Source organism: Oncorhynchus mykiss, chromosome 3 (genome assembly GCF_013265735.2).
Source record: "Oncorhynchus mykiss isolate Arlee chromosome 3, USDA_OmykA_1.1, whole genome shotgun sequence".
NCBI classification, from domain to species: Eukaryota; Metazoa; Chordata; class Actinopteri; order Salmoniformes; family Salmonidae; genus Oncorhynchus; species Oncorhynchus mykiss.
The window spans coordinates 7553102-7573831 of NC_048567.1; the positions used below are offsets into that span (position 1 = coordinate 7553102).

The following is a 20730-nucleotide window of genomic DNA, read 5'->3' on the forward strand; positions in this document are numbered from 1 at the left end:
AATGTCTACATTGTATTTCTGATCAATCTTATTTTAAAAAGACACACTCAAAAAAGTAATTTTCTTTCAAAAACAAAGACATTTCTAAATGACCCCAAACTTTTGAACGGTAGTATATACACTGCTCAAAAAAATAAAGGGAACACTTAAAAAACACAATGTAATTCCAAGTCAATCCCACTTCTGTGAAATCAAACTGTCCACTTAGGAAGCAACACTGATTGACAATAAATTTCACATGCTGTTGTGCAAATGGAATAGACAACAGGTGGAAATTATAGGCAATTAGCAAGACACCCCCAATAAAGGAGTGGTTCTGCAGGTGGTGACCACAGACCCCTTCTCAGTTCCTATGCTCCCTGCTGATGTTTTGGTCACTTTTGAATGCTGGCGGTGCTTTCAATCTAGTGGTAGCATGAGACGGAGTCTACAACCCACACAAGTGGCTCAGGTAGTGCAGCTCATCCAGGATGGCACATCAATGCGAGCTGTGGTAAGAAGGTTTGCTGTGTCTGTCAGCGTAGTGTCCAGAGCATGGAGGCGCTACCAGGAGACAGGCCAGTACATCAGGAGATGTGGAGGAGGCCGTAGGAGGGCAACAACTCAGCAGCAGGACCGCTACCTCCGCCTTTGTGCAAGGAGGAGCAGGAGGAGCACTGCCAGAGCCCTGCAAAATGACCTCCAGCAGGCCACAAATGTGCATGCGTCTGTTCAAACGGTCAGAAACAGACTCCATGAGGGTGGTATGAGGGCCCGACGTCCACAGGTGGGGGTTGTGCTTACAGCCCAACACCGTGCAGGACGTTTGGCATTTGCCAGAGAACACCAAGATTGGCAAATTCGCCAATGGCGCCCTGTGCTCTTCACAGATGAAAGCAGGTTCACACTGAGCACATGTGACAGACGTGACAGAGTCTGGAGACGCCGTGGAGAACGTTCTGCTGCCTGCAACATCCTCCAGCATGACCGGTTTGGTGGTGGGTCAGTCATGGTGTGGGGTGGCATTTCTTTGGGGGGCCGCACAGCCCTCCATGTGCTCGCCAGAGGTAGCCATTAGGTACCGAGATGAGATGAGATCCTCAGACCCCTTGTGAGACCATGTGCTGGTGCGGTTGGCTCTGGGTTCCTCCTAATGCAAGACAATGCTAGACCTCATGTGGCTGGAGTGTGTCAGCGGTTCCTGCAAGAGGAAGGCATTGATGCTATGGACTGGCCCGCCCGTTCCCCAGACCTGAATCCAATTGAGCACATCTGGGACATCATGTCTCGCTCCATCCACCAACGCCACGTTGCCCCACAGACTGTCCAGGAGTTGGCAGATGCTTGAGTCCAGGTCTGGCAGGAGATCCCTCAGGAGACCATCCGCCACCTCATCAGGAGCATGCCCAGGCGTTGTAGGGAGGTCATACAGGCACGTGGAGGCCAGACACACTACTGAGCCTCATTTTGACTTGTTTTAAGGACATTACATCAAAGTTGGATCAGCCTGTAGTGTGGTTTTCCACTTTAATTTTGAGTGTGACTCCAAATCCAGACCTCCATGGGTTGATAAATTTGATTTCCACTGATAATTTTTGTATAATTTTGTTGTCAGCACATTGAACTATGTAAAGACAAAAGTATTTAATAATAATATTTCATTCATTCAGATCTAGGATGTGTTATTTTAGTGTTCCCTTTCTTTTTTGGAGCAGTATATATATATATATATATATATATATATATATGCGTGTTGCTCCTCCTAAATTCTACCTTGCAGCACATCCATCCATTTTCCTCCACCTTTATCTTTCCGCTCCTCCTGACATGCGTTGACTCCCTTTCTCACTCCATCACACCCGTCCTCTCCCACTATCCTTCTTCCACTTCTCCCTCTCTTCTCCCCCTGGAACTGAAAACCTGTTCATTGCCTCTTCCTCAAAGTCATCCACCTCCTCCTCTACCTCCTCATCCTCCACCATATCCTCTAAGATGTCATCCACATCCTCCACAAAGTCCTTGAAGCTCATCTGGTCGTGAACGAACACTCCGTCACTGAAGAACTCCTTGGTTAGCTTACTGAGTTCCTCCCTCTTGGAGGCCTCCACCCCCACCCTCTCTGCCTTGACCAGGTAACCCAGGAGCAGGGCCTCAAACTCCGGCATGGCGACAGGGAGCAGCCCCTCTGCCTGAGCGCAGGCCTCCACTGAACTGCAGTGGGTTTGATGGTTGGGTTTGTGCTGCAGTCGTTCTCTCTGGTAACTCCAGTAGTCAGGTTGCTCAAGGGGGGGTCTGCGGTGGGTTTGGGGAGGGCCCTTTTCTCTCCTTCTCCTCTCTTTCTCTTTCTGCCCTTCCTTAGTAGTGGAGTAGTGGTGGTGGTCCTTCTCATACTTGTCATTCCCTCTGTCCCTTTTCCAGTTCCCACCATTTCTCTCCTCCTTCAAGCCTTCCATCTTTCTATTTCTATCCGACCACTCATTTTCTCTCCTGTTGTCCTTACTCTTCCACTCTTTACTGACGTCTTTCTTTCTGTCTTTCTTTGTCCAATCTTTCTCTCCCTTCCACTCCTTTTTCTCTCCTCTCTCCTTCCATCCTTTGCCAAGGTCCTTATAGTCATCCTTGTCTTTCTTCCACTCCTTCTCTCCCTTCCACTCATCCCTGCCGTCATTCCAACCTCCTTTTCTTCGATTTTTGTCCTCTTTTCCATTCTTCTCTCCCTTCCACTCAACCCAACCTCCTTTCTTTTGATTTTTCTCCTCTTTTCCCTTCCGCTCATCCTTGCCTTTCTTCCACTCCTTGCCATCACTCCATCTTTCAGGTTTTTCCTTTTTCCAATATTTCTCCACCTTCCAGTCTTTTTTCTCACTCTTCTCCTTCCATTCCATCTTGTTTCCTCTGTCCTTCCATGGTTTGCCCTCATCCCCTCTGCTAGATTTATCTTTCTTCCATTCTCCCTTCTTGTCTTCTTTCTTCTTCCACTCTTTCTCCTCTTTTCCTTCTTTCTCCTGGTCATATTTTCCACTTCTCCACTCTTTTTCAACCTTATAATCCGTCTTCCCTCCCTTATTCCAATCAGTCTTCCCTCCCTTATTCCAATCAGTCTTCCCTCCCTTATTCCAATCAGTCTTCCCTCCCTTATTCCAATCAGTCTTCCCTCCCTTATTCCAATCAGTCTTCCCTCCCTTATTCCAATCAGTCTTCCCTCCCTTATTCCAATCAGTCTTCCCTCCCTTATTCCAATCAGTCTTCCCTCCCTTATTCCAATCAGTCTTCCCTCCCTTATTCCAATCCGTCTTCCCTCCCTTATTCCAATCCGTCTCCTCTTCCTTCAACTCTTTTTTCTCTCCCTTCCCTGGTTTCTTGCCCTCCCTCTCCATCGTTCCTGCTGTGTTCTGGCTGTCATCCCCAGCTTGGCCAGAGGGGGGCGGGACAGAGGCAGAGACTGGAGGTGGAGCTGCATCCTTGGCTAAGGAAAGAAATTAAGAGAATTAGATATTTTTGTGTTTGGTTGCATGTACGTGTGTGTGTGTTAGATCAGTCACTGTGGCTATTAGCGTCACTAGCTAGCGCTTTCCCCTTGTCTTCTCCCTCTCTCCTACACATTCCCTACTCCCCTCCCTCTCTCCTACACATTCCCTACTCCCCTCCCTCTCTCCTACACATTCCCTACTCCCCTCCCTCTCTCCTACACATTCCCTACTCCCCTCCCTCTCTCCTACACAGACCTGTGGGTTCAAATACTACTGGAAATCTTCCAATTACTTTTAGGGATTGCTTTAGCATGCCTGGTATCAAGCCCAGCTAAAGTACAGTATTGTAAATGATTTTAAATAGTATTTGAAGCCAGGTCTACTCCTAAGTACCTGTGCTGTGTTTTAGTTCAGTCACTGTGGCTCCGAGTGTCTCTAGATCCTTCTGTAAGACAGGAACAGACTCCAGCTCTCTCTTCATCCTCTCGTTCTCCTTCTGAAGGACAGGGAGTGACATCATCTCTTTCTTCAGCCTACCGTGCTCCCTCTCCACCTCCTCCCTCTTCTTTCTCTCCTTCCCTCCATCCTCCGCCTCCTTCTGGGCTACTTTTAGCTCCTCTTTCTGTGCCTGATTAAAAAAAAGACACCAAAGAGGACCCCTTGAGAATATAGGCAGCACACACACACAGTTGTACATTAGGTCAGAAAGAAAGAGAGAGGGGGAGAGGAAGAGAGAGAGAGAGAGACACAGCGAGGGGCCTACCAGGAGTTGGGCTTGCAGTACAGCTATCCGTGGGTCTTCTTTAGCCAGTTTATTCAGTTGGTCTGTACTGTCAACTTCTACAGGTGGTGGAAGAGGAACCTCAGGATTCAGCCATTCCTTTGATAACACACACGCAGACAAACATTACACACACACACACACACACACACACACACACACCACTACCATTTGAATGTTGAAGTTAGAGGGGATAAGATAGAGGGGATAAGATAGAGAGAAAGAGGCTAACCTGTTGTTTTCCCACCACCTCTGTTTCTCTCAGCTCCCTGGCATCATAGTCCCCCTCTGGAAGGACAACAGCTGTTATAACGCATCACAACACTGACACAGAATGTTACAATGCATTATATCACAGTTATAACAAGTATAATGCATCATAAAGACAATGGAGACAACCACCGACATATCACACAATACATATATCATTGGGGACAATACACATCACTCTACACACAAACACTAGGATGCACTATCACCATGACAACAACACACAAGGATGCAGTGAACACAGTGCATCAGTGCATGCCAGGAGCTTCCTCATCAAAGCATTGAGAAACAACATGATGCATCAAAACACACTCAAATGGTGTAATGAGGATGGGCAGGCAACATTCACCTGCACAAAGCCCCCTCAGCATGCACACACACGTTATCATTATCAACGTGCACTTGTCATTTGTAATTGGCTAAGTAACCCTTCAGTTACACAGGGGGCAAAAAACAAAATCATTAAGCGAATATCAATTTCCAACATTCATTGAATAGTAATATTATATACAGTGTAGATCTAGAGAGAGCAGTGCATCTTGGGAAAGCATGGAGAGCACTGTCAACCAAGCATGTGAGTGTTAATTGCATAACACTCCTCTTTTCCTCTGACACACACACACACACCCTACCATCATCCAAGTCCATGAAGACACCTGTAGACATAATACAGTCTCAGATACGACTTTATCTGCGACCACGACTTCAACCAACACACTACTGACTAGCTGTGATGTGGGGGACAAATCCCTTTAGTCTAATCATTCATCATTATGTGAAGCACATCGTGTTACCGTCAAAGAGAAGAGACAGGCACAGGTGACATACAGGTGTGTGTAGGTTGTACACAGGTCACTTAAAGGTAACAGTATTGTATGTTACCATAGTAACAGAAACTGCAGACACACACACCTGAGAAGAAGATGGTTCCGAGGCCCAGCAGTATGACAGCTCCTAGGATGCACTTGTTGAGAGAGAAACCAGTCTCCTCTTGCTCCCTCTGCTGCGGAATCTGGAACTCATTCTCCTCCTCCTCCTCTTCCTCCTCCTTCCTCCCGATCCGCTCCAGAGCCGCCAGGAGAGACCCCCTCCTCCTCCTCACCCCTGACACCTCTTCCCCCACCACCTCCGTTTCCAGATGGGAGTCTGGCCCAGGGAGAAAGAGAGGAGTTATAGCCACTGAACATTAGCGTTAAAGGGACAGTTCACACAAACTACATTTTAAGGAGAAGTGACAGTGAAGCTAATGTTGTTACGGTGCTCCAGACAGATGCCTTGTGTCTCACCTGTCTTGGCCCTGACCTCAGACAGATCAGACTCCTCCTCTTCCTGCCCAAGCCCCCCCTCATAATGATGATGCACATCCTGTATATACCCCTCCGCTTCCTGTACAAGCCCCACCTCTTCCGGTGGCTCAGTGTTGAGCAGCAAGGCTGGGGGCTCTTCAAGGTCGGGGGAGGAGCTAATGTGGGTGTAGGAGTCAGAGAACGAATCAGGGTCAGAGATGGGAGGGGCTGGGTTCCCAGGGAGGCTTCTGGATTGGCTGTGTGTATCTGAGTCAAGCCCTGTGGGGGCGGGGACTTCTAACAGAGAGCTCAGAGGAGCAACACTAGCAGAGATGGAGTCAAGGGCAGGGGTCGAGTCAGGGGCAGGGTCAAAAGGAAGGTCATGGGTGTGACTCTCTACAACAGGGGTGTAATCCTTGTCTCTCTCTGGTTGTGTTTCCTGGGTCTCCTGGGGATGGATGTGAAACAACTGTTAGTGTCCAAGACCAGTCAGTTTTTCCTCTAGCTAGATATGATCCTAGGTGGGGTGTCAATAGAGATGGATCTCTAACCTGCTGTAGCTTCACAGAGTGAGACTCTTCAGCAGACACTGCATCCTCCCCAGGCCTACTCTCTGATAGACAGACAGACATGTTAGAGGTTAAGTAGTATAACAGTATTAGTGCCTGTAGGTTATACTGTTGCAGTTGCTACCCATCATTCATGGCAGGGCAGAGCCCACCTGTTTTGTATGTTATTTTGGCATTAATACGTTTCACATATCAGTTTGCAAACAATTAGTTAATAAAGCTGCATACAAACATGGTCTCTTTTTAGATTTCCTGAGTAACGCAGCTCCAAAATGCAGGTGTTTTTGCCAGGCTCAGCGCTTTCTGTGGTGGTGGGGCAGCCAGCGGAAAATACAGAGCGAAGGGGTTGGAAATGTTCTCTAGTTGGGTCGTGAATGGGTCAGTGTTCTGTCACTCATGGGGACACTGTCAACGTAAAATCTACAGGGAGATTCTGCAGCAATGAAGGTCCTCAAGAACACAGTGGACTCCATAATTCTAAAATGGAAGACTCATCCTAGAACTGACTGCCCGGCCAAACTGAGCAATCAGGGGAGAAGGGCCTGGGTCAGGGAGGTGACCAAGAACCCTATGGTCACTTTGACAGCACTCCATAGTTCCTCAGTGGAGATGGAAGAACCTTCCAGAAGGACAACCATCTCTGCAGCACTCCGCCAATCAGGCCTTTATGGTAGAGTGGCCAGACCGAAGCAAGTGCTCAGTTAAAGGCACACGACAGCCAACTTGAAAGTTGCCAAAAGGCACCTGAAGGACTCTCAGACCATGAGAAACAAGATTCTCTGGTCTGATGAAACCAAGATTGAACTCTTTGGCCTGAATACCAAGTGTCACGTCTGGAGGAAACCTTGCACCATCCCTACGGTGAAGCATGGTGGTGGCAGCATCATGCTGTGGTGATGTTTTTCAGCTGCAGTGACTGGGAAACTAGTCACTGCAACGACCCTAAGCACACAGCCCGGACAACACAGGAGTGGCTTCAGGACAAGTCTCTGAATGTCCTTGAGTGGCCCAGCCAGAGCCCGGACTTGAACCCGATCGAACATCTCTGCAGAGACCTGAAAATAGTTGTGCAGCGACACTCCACATCCAACCTGAGAGCTTGAGGGGGATCTGCAGAGAACAATGGGAGAAACTGCCCAAATACAGGTGTGCCAAGCTTGTAGCGTCATACCCAAGAAGACTCAAGGTTGTAATCGCTGCCAAAGGTGCTTCAACAAAGTACTGAGTAAAGGATCTGAATACTTATGTAAATGTGACACAAATTTGCTAAAATAAAAAACGTTTTTGCTTTGTCATGATGGGGTATTGTGTGTAGATATTTTAAAATTGATTTAAAAAAAACTAAGGCTGTAATGTAACAAAATGTGGAAAAAGTCAATAGGTCTGAATACTGGGTTTAATGGTCTCTTTTCCAAGCTTAAAAGGATAAACTCACTCAAGTCAGATTTCCCAGTTCCGTTGTTTTGAACACGGCAGATTTCAGAACTGGGAAATCTCAGACTTGAGTGAGTTCAAGACAACTGGGAACTCTGGGGGAAAAAAAAAAATAGTTCCCAGTTGTCTTGAAAGCACCATAAATCCAGAGAATGCCAGACTTTGATGAAAGTTTGCTGACAAAATTTGCCCACAAGATGGACCGCTACACCACCTTCCTGTTCAAGTGAGCACAACAATGTGAGTCCAAACATATCATTTATGCAGCAGCATACAAGACGTAATATGCCAGGGAGATATGTATACTCCAGCTAAGTATGTTGTGTAGGAAGCTATTAGTAGCTCATGTGCCTCACCCTAATAGATTTGGTAACTTTCCCCCTGTTACTGTAAATTAACTATGCAATGTGCTTTCATCAATTGAAAGCCCTTAATCTATTTTATGAGAATTCCTAAGATTTCTTGTTTGCATAAAATAGACGCAGACCAGTCTTTCAATAATAGGTAATATAATTTATTCTCGGAGCGCGCTCCCACTTAATCACGTGCAGCAGTTTATATACAGATCATGACGACATTTCATTGCTTTAACCGAATCCCCTCCTCTCGACCGGGACAAAGTAAGGTGAAAAGTTCATTCTAACTTACTAACACACTCCCAGATAACTTTTGACCCCTCAGCATTATCGATCACCACTGAACTGAGTTTAAATTAACAGAAAACCTAGGAATGCACTCACTGCCTTATCTAAAAACCCCAGAGCTAAGTTTCTGTAGGGTCAACCATAGGCTAATGGCCTTATCTGTTTTCACAGTCCATAACCCATTCGTTTTATTCCTAGTTGGAATGGTGTTCATTAACTTTTATTACTCCTTGTCCGTGTCACACAATCCCTTCTTATGAACTCATATTGTTAATCACTTATAAAACAGAGTATAAGTTTACTTAGTTACAATTCTATTTAAAATGGGGATATTGTTTATTCATAATAAATCCAACACCCTCTCATAATTTAGTCTACTGTTCTGACTTGTGCCTATAGCCTGTTTTAGAGAAATGTAGTCACTGAATATTGTAAGAGCTTTCATTGTCTGCTTATATGCCCACTTTATTGATCCTACGGTTCTGACTTGGTGTACAGGGAGAACACTAAGAACAGCCCATGTTATGAATTCTGTCACTGTATATTTCAAAAGTGCTGAACAAAAGTTATTGACTACGTCCATTTTAGCTCGCTCATTAATGTCTTAATCAAAATTACGGATTGATTCTTATCCGCTCATCGATCCCTTATGGCACAAGTTTGTACAGCTTAATTGTCAGTAGAAACCACATTTGTTTAAACAAGTCCGCCATATCAGCTGTTTTTTTTAAAGGCAGTAAATGAGGCTGAATCAACTGTGTCACTGCCATACAAGACCCAGCTGATAGCCAGGTGTAGCAGCGGTAAGGATTCACTCCATGGTGTTGAAAAGAAAGCTCTGCTGTTGGGACAGCTTTATGTAGGACCTAACAGTTTGTGGGAACTGCTCGTCACCATTATATAGCAATTGTTGTATTGTGTAGTGTTGTTTAGTGGCTTTATTGGCATGAATCAAAAAAAATTGGGGGGAGTTTGCCCCAACAAGATTTACATGCTAAAATCCCCACTGTTGCAATATGTGTGGCAATACAGTAAGCTCCGAAAGTATTGGGACAGTGAATTTTGTACTCCAGCACTTTGGATTTGAAATGATACGGTGACTTAGGTTAAAGTACAGACTCAACTTTAATGAGGGTATATTCATCCATACCATTGAGAAATTACTGAACTTTTTGTACATAGTCCTCACATTTTAGGGGACCAAAAGTACTGGGACAAATTCATTTATGTTATGTGTATTAAATTAGTGTAAAGTTTAGTATTTGGTACCATATTCCTAGCACACAATGATTGCAGTAAGCGTGTTACTCTACAAACTTGTTGGATGCATTTGCAGTTTGTTCTGGTTGTGTTTCATATTATGTTGTGCCCAATGGAAATGAATGGTAAATAATGTAGTGTCATTTTGTAGTCACTTGTATTATCAATAAACACTTCTAAACACTTCTACATTAATGTGGATGCTACCATGATTATGGATAGTCCTGAATAATGAGGAGTCAGAAAGTTAGACACACATATTATACCCCCACAACATGCTAATCTCTCACCATTACAATAACAGGAGAGGTTAGCATTTTATATCATACCCCCACAACATGCTAATCTCTCACCATTACAATAACAGGAGAGGTTAGCATTTTATATCATACCCCCACAACATGCTAATCTCTCACCATTACAATAACAAGAGAGGTTAGCATTTTATATCATACCCCCACAACATGCTAATCTCTCACCATTACAATAACAGGAGAGGTTAGCATTTTATATCATACCCCCACAACATGCTAATCTCTCACCATTACAATAACAAGAGAGGTTAGCATTTTATATCATACCCCCACAACATGCTAATCTCTCACCATTACAATAACAGGAGAGGTTAGCATTTTATATCATACCCCCACAACATGCTAATCTCTCACCATTACAATAACAGGAGAGGTTAGCATTTTCTATCATACCCCCAAGACATGCTAATCTCTCACCATTACAATAACAGGGGAGGTTAGCATTTTTTTGGGGGGGGATATTTGATCATCTAACTTTCTCACTCATCATTATTCACAATTAATTCAGGACTATCCGTAATCTTGGCAGCTCCCACATTAATGTAGAAGTGTTTATAAACATATTATATTCTTATTTTACAATAAAAGTGACCAAAAAATTATACAATTCATTCATTTGCCATTCATTTCTATTGGGCAAAAAATAAACTGAAACACAACCAAAACAAACAGCAAATGGATCCAACAAGTCTCACGCTTTCTGTAATACTAAACGTTTGACAACTTTAATAGAGAATTTAATTTGTTCCCTATACTAGGGGTACAACGTACAACAAGTGCTGTTATTTCTACACAGTTCGCCCAATATGTATGAAAATACCCTCAAATCAAAGCTTGAGTCTGCACGTTAACCTCATTTCAAATCCAAAGTGCTGGAGTACAGAGCCAAAACACGTCCAATACTTTTGGTGCTCACTGTATGACTGGGCGTACCTGTACGTTTCTCCGCAGCAGTATGACTGGGCGTACCTGTAGGTTTCTCTGCAGCAGTATGACTGGGTGTACCTGTAGGTTTATCTTCAGCAGTATGACTGGGTGTACCTGTAGGTTTCTCTGCAGCAGTATGACTGGGTGTACCTGTAGGTTTCTCCGCAGCAGTATGACTGGGTGTACCTGTAGGTTTCTCTGCAGCAGTATGACTGGGTGTACCTGTAGGTTTCTCTGCAGCAGTATGACTGGGTGTACCTGTAGGTTTCTCCGCAGCAGTATGACTGGGTGTACCTGTAGGTTTCTCTGCAGCAGTATGACTGGGTGTACCTGTAGGTTTCTCTGCAGCAGTATGACTGGGTGTACCTGTAGGTTTCTCCGCAGCAGTATGACTGGGTGTACCTGTAGGTTTCTCTGCAGCAGTATGACTGGGTGTACCTGTAGGTTTCTCTGCAGCAGTATGACTGGGTGTACCTGTAGGTTTCTCTGCAGCAGTATGACTGGGTGTACCTGTAGGTTTCTCCGCAGCAGTATGACTGGGCGTACCTGTAGGTTTCTCCGCAGCAGTATGACTGGGCGTACCTGTAGGTTTCTCTGCAGCAGTATGACTGGGTGTACCTGTAGGTTTCTCTGCAGCAGTATGACTGGGCGTACCTGTAGGTTTATCTGCAGCAGTATGACTGGGCGTACCTGTAGGTTTCTCTGCAGCAGTATGACTGGGTGTACCTGTAGGTTTCTCTGCAGCAGTATGACTGGGCGTACCTGTACGTTTCTCCGCAGCAGTATGACTGGGCGTACCTGTAGGTTTCTCTGCAGCAGTATGACTGGGTGTACCTGTAGGTTTCTCCGCAGCAGTATGACTGGGTGTACCTGTAGGTTTCTCTGCAGCAGTATGACTGGGTGTACCTGTAGGTTTCTCTGCAGCAGTATGACTGGGTGTACCTGTAGGTTTCTCCGCAGCAGTATGACTGGGTGTACCTGTAGGTTTCTCTGCAGCAGTATGACTGGGTGTACCTGTAGGTTTCTCTGCAGCAGTATGACTGGGTGTACCTGTAGGTTTCTCTGCAGCAGTATGACTGGGCTTACCTGTAGGTTTCTCTGCAGCAGTATGACTGGGTGTACCTGTAGGTTTCTCTGCAGCAGTATGACTGGGCGTACCTGTAGGTTTCTCTGCAGCAGTATGACTGGGCGTACCTGTAGGTTTCTCTGCAGCAGTATGACTGGGCGTACCTGTAGGTTTCTCTGCAGCAGTATGACTGGGCGTACCTGTAGGTTTCTCTGCAGCAGTATGACTGGGCGTACCTGTAGGTTTCTCTGCAGCAGTATGACTGGGTGTACCTGTAGGTTTCTCTGCAGCAGTATGACTGGGTGTACCTGTAGGTTTCTCCGCAGCAGTATGACTGGGTGTACCTGTAGGTTTCTCCGCAGCAGTATGACTGGGTGTACCTGTAGGTTTCTCCGCAGCAGTATGACTGGGTGTACCTGTAGGTTTCTCTGCAGCAGTATGACTGGGTGTACCTGTAGGTTTCTCTGCAGCAGTATGACTGGGTGTACCTGTAGGTTTCTCTGCAGCAGTATGACTGGGTGTACCTGTAGGTTTCTCTGCAGCAGTATGACTGGGTGTACCTGTAGGTTTCTCTGCAGCAGTATGACTGGGTGTACCTGTAGGTTTCTCTGCAGCAGTATGACTGGGTGTACCTGTAGGTTTCTCCGCAGCAGTATGACTGGGTGTACCTGTAGGTTTATCTGCAGCAGTATGACTGGGTGTACCTGTAGGTTTCTCTGCAGCAGTATGACTGGGTGTACCTGTAGGTTTCTCTGCAGCAGTATGACTGGGTGTACCTGTAGGTTTCTCTGCAGCAGTATGACTGGGTGTACCTGTAGGTTTCTCTGCAGCAGTATGACTGGGTGTACCTGTAGGTTTCTCTGCAGCAGTATGACTGGGTGTACCTGTAGGTTTCTCTGCAGCAGTATGACTGGGTGTATTTTCATGGTGTTCTGTTCCCTTCGCTACAGGCCTCAGTGTCTCAGCAACAGTCTCCTGAGACACACACATTATTTAATTGACCCATATGGTGACACATTAATCCCATTTGAAAAACAAAATGTTCAAAACTCAAACTTTTGTAAACTCTGCAGTTCGCGCACACACACACTAAAGTGTAAAGAGAGCGTACCTCAGCTGTGAGGACAGTCCAGCTACTGCTGTTGGCAGCACCACTGCTGTCAGACATTGCCCCCTCGTGGCTCTGACCAGCACCTGCAAGTCAAACACAGTAATTCAGCACAGGCTATAGATAGGCCTAAGTAATATTGAAATCATGGCCTCAAGGTCCAGTTCTGGTTTTCATTCTTTCTTTCGACTTAAACCTGGGAAACCAAGTGTGTGCCTGTCATGGGCGATTACATTACATTGATAGAGTAAGGGCCAGAGGGAGAGGAGAAAGGCAGCAGTACTGCAGAGAGGCCCCCAGGGCCTGAATAGTGTTGCTATAGACTTTATGTACAGATACTAAAAAGACTGTAAAAACACCAGGAAATCAGCTCCAAGAGATTTTAATTCAATAAGTCTGTTGTAAGGATTCCCATGCATAACAGAGAGACACGTGGTTGTACACAAAGGTGTCTCACTGAGACGAGATTGGAGATATTGGTTAGAGCTGCCTTGCCCTATAAAAAAAACCTCACAAAATGTGAGTTTGCTATTCACAAGAAGCATTGCCCGAAGTGAACCATGCCTCAAACAAATGAGATCTCAGAAGACCTAAGATTAAGAATTGTTGACTTGCATAAATCCACTCCTCATTCTGCTACTGAAGGCTCTACAACACCAGTATGCTACAGTACTGTTTTACTCCTCATTCTGCTACTGAAGGCCCTACAGCATCAGTATGCTACAGTATTGTCCTCATTCTGCTACTGAAGGCCATACAGCATCAGTATGCTACGGTACTGTTTTACTCCTCATTCTGCTACTGAAGGCCCTACAGCATCAGTATACTACAGTACTGTCCTCATTCTGCTACTGAAGGCCATACAGCATCAGTATGCTACGGTACTGTTTTACTCCTCATTCTGCTACTGAAGGCCCTACAGCATCAGTATACTACAGTATTGTCCTCATTCTGCTACTGAAGGCCATACAGCATCAGTATGCTATAGTACTGTTCTACTCCTCATTCTGCTACTGAAGGCCATACAGCATCAGTATGCTATAGTACTGTTCTACTCCTCATTCTGCTACTGAAGGCCCTACAGCATCAGTATGCTACAGTACTGTCCTCATTCTGCTACTGAAGGCCCTACAGCATCAGTATACTACAGTACTGTCCTCATTCTGCTACTGAAGGCCATACAGCATCAGTATGCTATAGTACTGTTCTACTCCTCATTCTGCTACTGAAGGCCATACAGCATCAGTATGCTATAGTACTGTTCTACTCCTCATTCTGCTGCTGAAGGCTCTACAACATCAGTATGCTACAGTACTGTTTTACTCCTCATTCTGCTACTGAAGGCCCTACAGCATCAGTATACTACAGTACTGTCCTCATTCTGCTACTGAAGGCCATACAGCATCAGTATGCTATAGTACTGTTCTACTCCTCATTCTGCTACTGAAGGCCATACAGCATCAGTATGCTATAGTACTGTTCTACTCCTCATTCTGCTACTGAAGGCCCCACAGCATCAGTATGCTACAGTATTGTCCTCATTCTGCTACTGAAGGCCCCACAGAATCAGTATTCTACAGTATTGTCCTCATTCTGCTACTGAAGGCCCCACAGAATCAGTATTCTACAGTATTGTCCTCATTCTGCTACTGAAGGCCCCACAGCATCAGTATGCTACAGTACTGTTCTACTCCTCATTCTGCTACTGAAGGCCCTACAGCATCAGTATGCTACAGTACTGTTTTACTCCTCATTCTGCTACTGAAGGCCCCACAGCATCAGTATGCTACAGTATTGTCCTCATTCTGCTACTGAAGGCCCCACAGAATCAGTATTCTACAGTATTGTCCTCATTCTGCTACTGAAGGCCCCACAGAATCAGTATTCTACAGTATTGTCCTCATTCTGCTACTGAAGGCCCCACAGCATCAGTATGCTACAGTACTGTTTTACTCCTCATTCTGCTACTGAAGGCCCCACAGCATCAGTATGCTACATTATTGTTCTCATTCTGCTACTGAAGGCCCTACAGCATCAGTATGCTACAGTACTGTTTTACTCCTCATTCTGCTACTGAAGGCCCCACAGCATCAGTATGCTACATTATTGTTCTCATTCTGCTACTGAAGGCCCTACAGCATCAGTATGCTACAGTACTGTTTTACTCCTCATTCTGCTACTGAAGGCCCCACAGCATCAGTATTCTACAGTATTGTCCTCATTCTGCTACTGAAGGCCCCACAGCATCAGTATGCTACAGTATTGTCCTCATTCTGCTACTGAAGGCCCTACAGCATCAGTATGCTACAGTACTGTTTTACTCCTCATTCTGCTACTGAAGGCCCCACAGCATCAGTATGCTACAGTATTGTCCTCATTCTGCTACTGAAGGCCCCACAGCATCAGTATGCTACAGTATTGTCCTCATTCTGCTACTGAAGACCCTACAGCATCAGCATGCTACAGTACTGTCCTCATTCTGCTACTGAAGGCCCTACAGCATCAGTATGCTACAGTACTGTCCTCATTCTGCTACTGAAGGCCCTACTGCACCAGTATGCTACAGTATTGTCCTCATTCTGCTACTGAATGCCCTACAGCACCAGTATGCTACACTATTGTTCTACTCCGCATTCTGCTACTGAATGCCCTACAGCATCAGTATGCTACAGTACTGTCCTCATTCTGCTACTGAAGGCCCTACAGCATCAGTATGCTACACTATTGTTCTACTCCTCATTCTGCTACTGAATGCCCTACAGCATCAGTATGCTACAGTACTGTCATCATTCTGCTACTGAAGGCCCTACAGCATCAGTATGCTACACTATTGTTCTACTCCTCATTTTGCTACTGAATGCCCTACAGCATCAGTATGCTACAGTACTGTCCTCATTCTGCTACTGAAGGCCCTACAGCATCAGTATGCTACACTATTGTTCTACTCCTCATTCTGCTACTGAATGCCCTACAGCATCAGTATGCTACACTATTGTTCTACTCCTCATTCTGCTACTGAATGCCCTACAGCATCAGTATGCTACAGTACTGTCATCATTCTGCTACTGAATGCCCTACAGCATCAGTATGCTACACTATTGTTCTACTCCTCATTCTGCTACTGAAGGCCCTACAGCATCAGTATGCTACACTATTGTTCTACTCCTCATTCTGCTACTGAATGCCCTACAGCATCAGTATGCTACACTATTGTTCTACTCCTCATTCTGCTACTGAATGCCCTACAGCATCAGTATGCTACAGTACTGTCATCATTCTGCTACTGAAGGCCCTACAGCATCAGTATGCTACAGTACTGTCATCATTCTGCTACTGAAGGCCCCACAGCATCAGTATGCTACAGTACTGTCATCATTCTGCTACTGAAGGCCCTACAGCATCAGTATGCTACAGTACTGTCATCATTCTGCTACTGAAGGCCCTACAGCATCAGTATGCTACAGTACTGTCCTCATTCTGCTACTGAAGGCCCTACAGCATCAGTATGCTACACTATTGTTCTACTCCTCATTCTGCTACTGAATGCCCTACAGCACCAGTATGCTACAGTACTGTCATCATTCTGCTACTGAAGGCCCCACAGCATCAGTATGCTACAGTACTGTCCTCATTCTGCTACTGAAGGCCCTACAGCATCAGTATGCTACAGTACTGTCATTCTGCTACTGAAGGCCCTACAGCATCAGTATGCTACAGTACTGTCCTCATTCTGCTACTGAAGGCCCTACAGCATCAATATGCTACACTATTGTTCTACTCCTCATTCTGCTACTGAATGCCCTACAGCATCAGTATGCTACAGTACTGTCCTCATTCTGCTACTGAATGCCCTACAGCATCAGTATGCTACAGTACTGTCCTCATTCTGCTACTGAATGCCCTACAGCATCAGTATGCTACACTATTGTTCTACTCCTCATTCTGCTACTGAAGGCCCTACAGCATCAGTATGCCACAGTACTGTCCTCATTCTGCTACTGAATGCCCTACAGCATCAGTATGCTACACTATTGTTCTACTCCTCATTCTGCTACTGAAGGCCCTACAGCATCAGTGTGCTACAGTACTGTCATCATTCTGCTACTGAATGCCCTACAGCATCAGTATGCTACAGTACTGTCCTCATTCTGCTACTGAAGGCCCTACAGCATCAGTATGCTACAGTACTGTCCTCATTCTGCTACTGAATGCCCTACAGCATCAGTATGCTACACTATTGTTCTACTCCTCATTCTGCTACTGAATGCCCTACAGCATCAGTATGCTACAGTACTGTTCCACTCCTCATTTCCTGCTGAAACTCCTCATTTACATCCTCTGTTTTTACATGCACAGGAAGTGTGTGTGTGTACATGAAGTGCACACTCCTGTGAGTGTATTCAGTCCTTCATTAGTAGTATAGTGTGTGTTGCTAGCATTGTGGCTACCCTGGCTTCTGACTGGCTGACGCATGCTTTGGCAGAGACAGGGGTTACTATGGCTCGGGCCATTGTAGAATTAGAATTAGTAGAACAGACATTCCCAAAGAATCAGTGGATTGGCCTACACCAGGAGCCATATTAGGTGCAGGAAGGCCCAGTATTTATTTAATGTTCGACTAATTGATGCCTACCACATAATCTTTTTTATTGTGCCTTTCTCAAAGTTCTACTACACATGCACAAAATGGCAAATTCTATTGTCATTCGGTAGATGGTGGATTTTAGAGAACTAGTCCATTCTAGTCATTGTGATTCTATGTCTGGCCAGGCAGTGGTGGAGGCACCTCCACTCTGGCTGAAATTACTGGGGCAGAAACCAACTGACTGAAAATACTGGACAGGGTTCTAAAACGACACAATAAACTGCATACATGCATTAGTATGTTTATTTTAAGCCTAGAAAAAAGGTGTCCGGTCTACTTTCAAAAGTAGGTTCTATTAAATTAGACTTTTTAGGCTACACGGGTTATTATTGTCATTGTGTCTGACACCATCTTCAATCATGCCACTTCTGTCAGATCACAGCATGACACACTTTAGTCCCTCATGTCTCTTCTCTGTCCCACAGTCATTTAGGTCTTCTAATCAGAGTCTTCCCATGAGAGGCCTGCTGAATGTCGCCTCGGGCCAACAGAGCATTGTGGAGCATATCTTGGAATGACTTAAATATAGATATTAGCCTAGCTAAATATAGAGCCAATGAGATAGACTCCAAGACAGAAAGAGTGAACAGTGCCCTGGTGAATCAAACATGCCCACGCATTCTGAAGGAGCGTCACTGTCTTAACTGTGGATCATTTAAAGAGGCAGTGGCAACCCGTCATTCAGGGCAGAGCTAAAATACATGTACAGTGGGGCAAAAAAGTATTTAGTCAGCCACCAATTGTGCAAGTTCTCCACTTAAAAAGATGAGAGGCCTGTAATTTTCAGAGGTACACTTCAACTATGACAGACAAAATGAGATTTTTTTTCTCCAGAAAATCACATTGTAGGATTTTTAATGCATTTATTTGCAAATTATGGTGGAAAATAAGTATTTGGTCACCTACAAACAAGCAAGATTTCTGGCTCTCACAGACCTGTAACTTCTTCTTTAAGAGGCTCCTCTGTCCTCCACTCGTTACCTGTATTAATGGCACCTGTTTGAACTGATCAGTATAAAAAACACCTGTCCACAACCTCAAATAGTCACACTCCAAACTCCACTATGGCCAAGACCAAAGAGCTGTCAAAGGACACCAGAAACAAAATTGTAGACCTGCACCAGGCTGGGAAGAATGAATCTGCAATAGGTAAGCAGCTTGGTTTGAAGAAATCAACTGTGGGAGCAATTATTAGGAAATGGAAGACAAACAAGACCACTGATAATCTCCCTCGATCTGGGGCTCCACGCAAGATCTCACCCCGTGGGGTCAAAATGATCACAAGAACGGTGAGCAAAAATCCCAGAACCCCACGGGGGGACCTAGTGAATGACCTGCAGAGAGCTGGGACCAAAGTAACAAAGTCTACCATCAGTAACACACTACGCCGCCAGACGTGTCCCCCTGCTTAAGCCAGTACATGTCCAGGCCCGTCTGAAGTTTGCTAGAGAGCATTTGGATGATCCAGAAGAAGATTGGGAGAATGTCATATGGTCAGATGAAACCAAAATATAACTTTTTGGTAAAAACTCAACTCGTCGTGTTTGGAGGACAAAGAATGCTGAGTTGCATCCAAAGAACACCATACCTACTGTGAAGCATGGGGGTGAAAACATCATGCTTTGGGGCTGTTTTTCTGCAAAGGGACCGGGACGACTGATCCGTGAGTGAAAACCTCCTTCCATCAGGAAGGGCATTGAAGATGAAACGTGGCTGGGTCTTTCAGCATGACAATGATCCCAAACACACTGCCCGGGCAACAAAGGAGTGGCTTCGTAAGACACCCTTGACCCATCAACTTCACAAATTAACTAACGGTTCGGCGCCAGTGGTAGCACACGTGGCCTATACAGGCGTCCACTGCAAACTGCACTTTATCCTCTTTATATTTGCTTAAATAGTCCTGGGTAATAGAGAAGGATGTGCTTTGAAACGAGTTTCTCTCATTCTCTTTCATCTGAAATTACATTTATTTTTGCGTTGTCACATGCTTCTTCAGTGTGTGTGCCAACAGCCTGTTATATATCTTTATCTGTGTCTCGGCGAAAGAAAATGACCAAAAATGGTCACAACGCTACACTGTTGGCCTTGTCTAGTCGATGCTAGGCTGTAAAATGTTTAAACAAGTGTTCAACCTAAGCTCCCTGACACCTAATTTGCATGTTAGCCATCTCAGTGTCGACAAAGGTGTGTACTCTGAAATGTCAACAACTGTCACACCGTATCTCCACTGATGAACCATGAAAAAAAAAAAATAATCGATTGAAACATTGTGACCATCGGTGGTAACACAATATAGAACTAAATAATACTGAAACTTTACTACATCTGTTATAAAAACATGTACTATTCAAATAAAGATAAAACCTGTTATCTGCCAACCTACTATGGAAAACTTTAATCCCTTCCACCGAAAATCCAGATAGTTACTGTTTCTGTCGAGAACCAGGAAACACTAACATCTAACGACAAAATGGTAACAAACACAAAGTAACATTACATTTTCTACTCCACTTACCTCTGAACGCGATGTTTTCCTTACAAATGACAATCGTGCATCAATCCTTTTCTGCCAAATTAATTGAATGCATCCAATTTCGGAACTTGGAAGACTCTCTTTGACACATGCGTGCGCCACTCTCTCTTGTCCAACCGGGAAGGCCATTCTCTCACGTCCCACCCCTTCTTGCCCAACTCGCCAATGATAATCGCTCTCTCGTGTCGCTCAATGGGCACACTTTCAGATTGATTGACACACGCAGGTGAAAAGAGTGGGTATACAAAATATACCATACGCAATGCTTTTCCGATGATGAGTGGTGCGACCTTACACTATGATGACATTGGCAGATGTCAGGCTCTACTTTTTTGTTTCTCTCTCTCACACACACACACACACACACACACACACACACACACACACACACACACACACACACACACACACACACACACACACACACACACACACACACAC

At 45.1% G+C, this 20730-nt stretch overlaps 1 protein-coding gene across 8 annotated transcripts; it reads right to left on the reverse strand.

The window, feature by feature from the left end:
- Window positions 1–1684: 1684 nt before the first annotated feature.
- On the reverse strand, window positions 1685–20418 carry LOC110508494 (pre-B-cell leukemia transcription factor-interacting protein 1). 8 transcript variants are annotated; one of them, XM_036967553.1, is made up of 11 exons: window positions 20272–20418; window positions 13112–13194; window positions 12849–12975; window positions 6338–6399; window positions 5787–6234; window positions 5413–5646; window positions 5133–5156; window positions 4468–4518; window positions 4213–4331; window positions 3987–4077; window positions 1685–3445 (listed from the first exon to the last, which is right to left on the reverse strand). In XM_036967553.1, exons 2-11 carry the CDS (start codon window positions 13166–13168, stop codon window positions 1833–1835), a joined length of 2826 nt encoding a protein of 941 aa, XP_036823448.1. In that variant the 5' UTR covers window positions 13169–13194; window positions 20272–20418; the 3' UTR covers window positions 1685–1832. The 8 variants fall into 8 exon arrangements, with proteins under 8 accessions (XP_036823448.1, XP_036823411.1, XP_036823440.1 ...); XM_036967516.1 differs by having other exon boundaries at window positions 3843–4077; XM_036967545.1 differs by having other exon boundaries at window positions 4213–4329; window positions 4463–4518.
- Window positions 20419–20730: the final 312 nt, after the last annotated feature.

What these genes read in the sequence shown, in the direction of transcription:
- LOC110508494 (XM_036967511.1), bottom strand. Translation starts at nt 13,168, where the DNA reads ATGTCTGACAGCAGTGGTGCTGCCAACAGCAGTAGCTGGACTGTCCTC. An exon ending in CTTCATGGACTTGGATGATG is followed by an intron (nt 4,519 to 5,132) that starts GTAGGGTGTGTG and finishes TTGTCCTTCCAG; the next exon opens with AGGGGGACTATGATGCCAGG. An exon ending in AGGTGGTGGGAAAACAACAG is followed by an intron (nt 4,330 to 4,462) that starts GTTAGCCTCTTT and finishes GTGTTATCAAAG; the next exon opens with GAATGGCTGAATCCTGAGGT.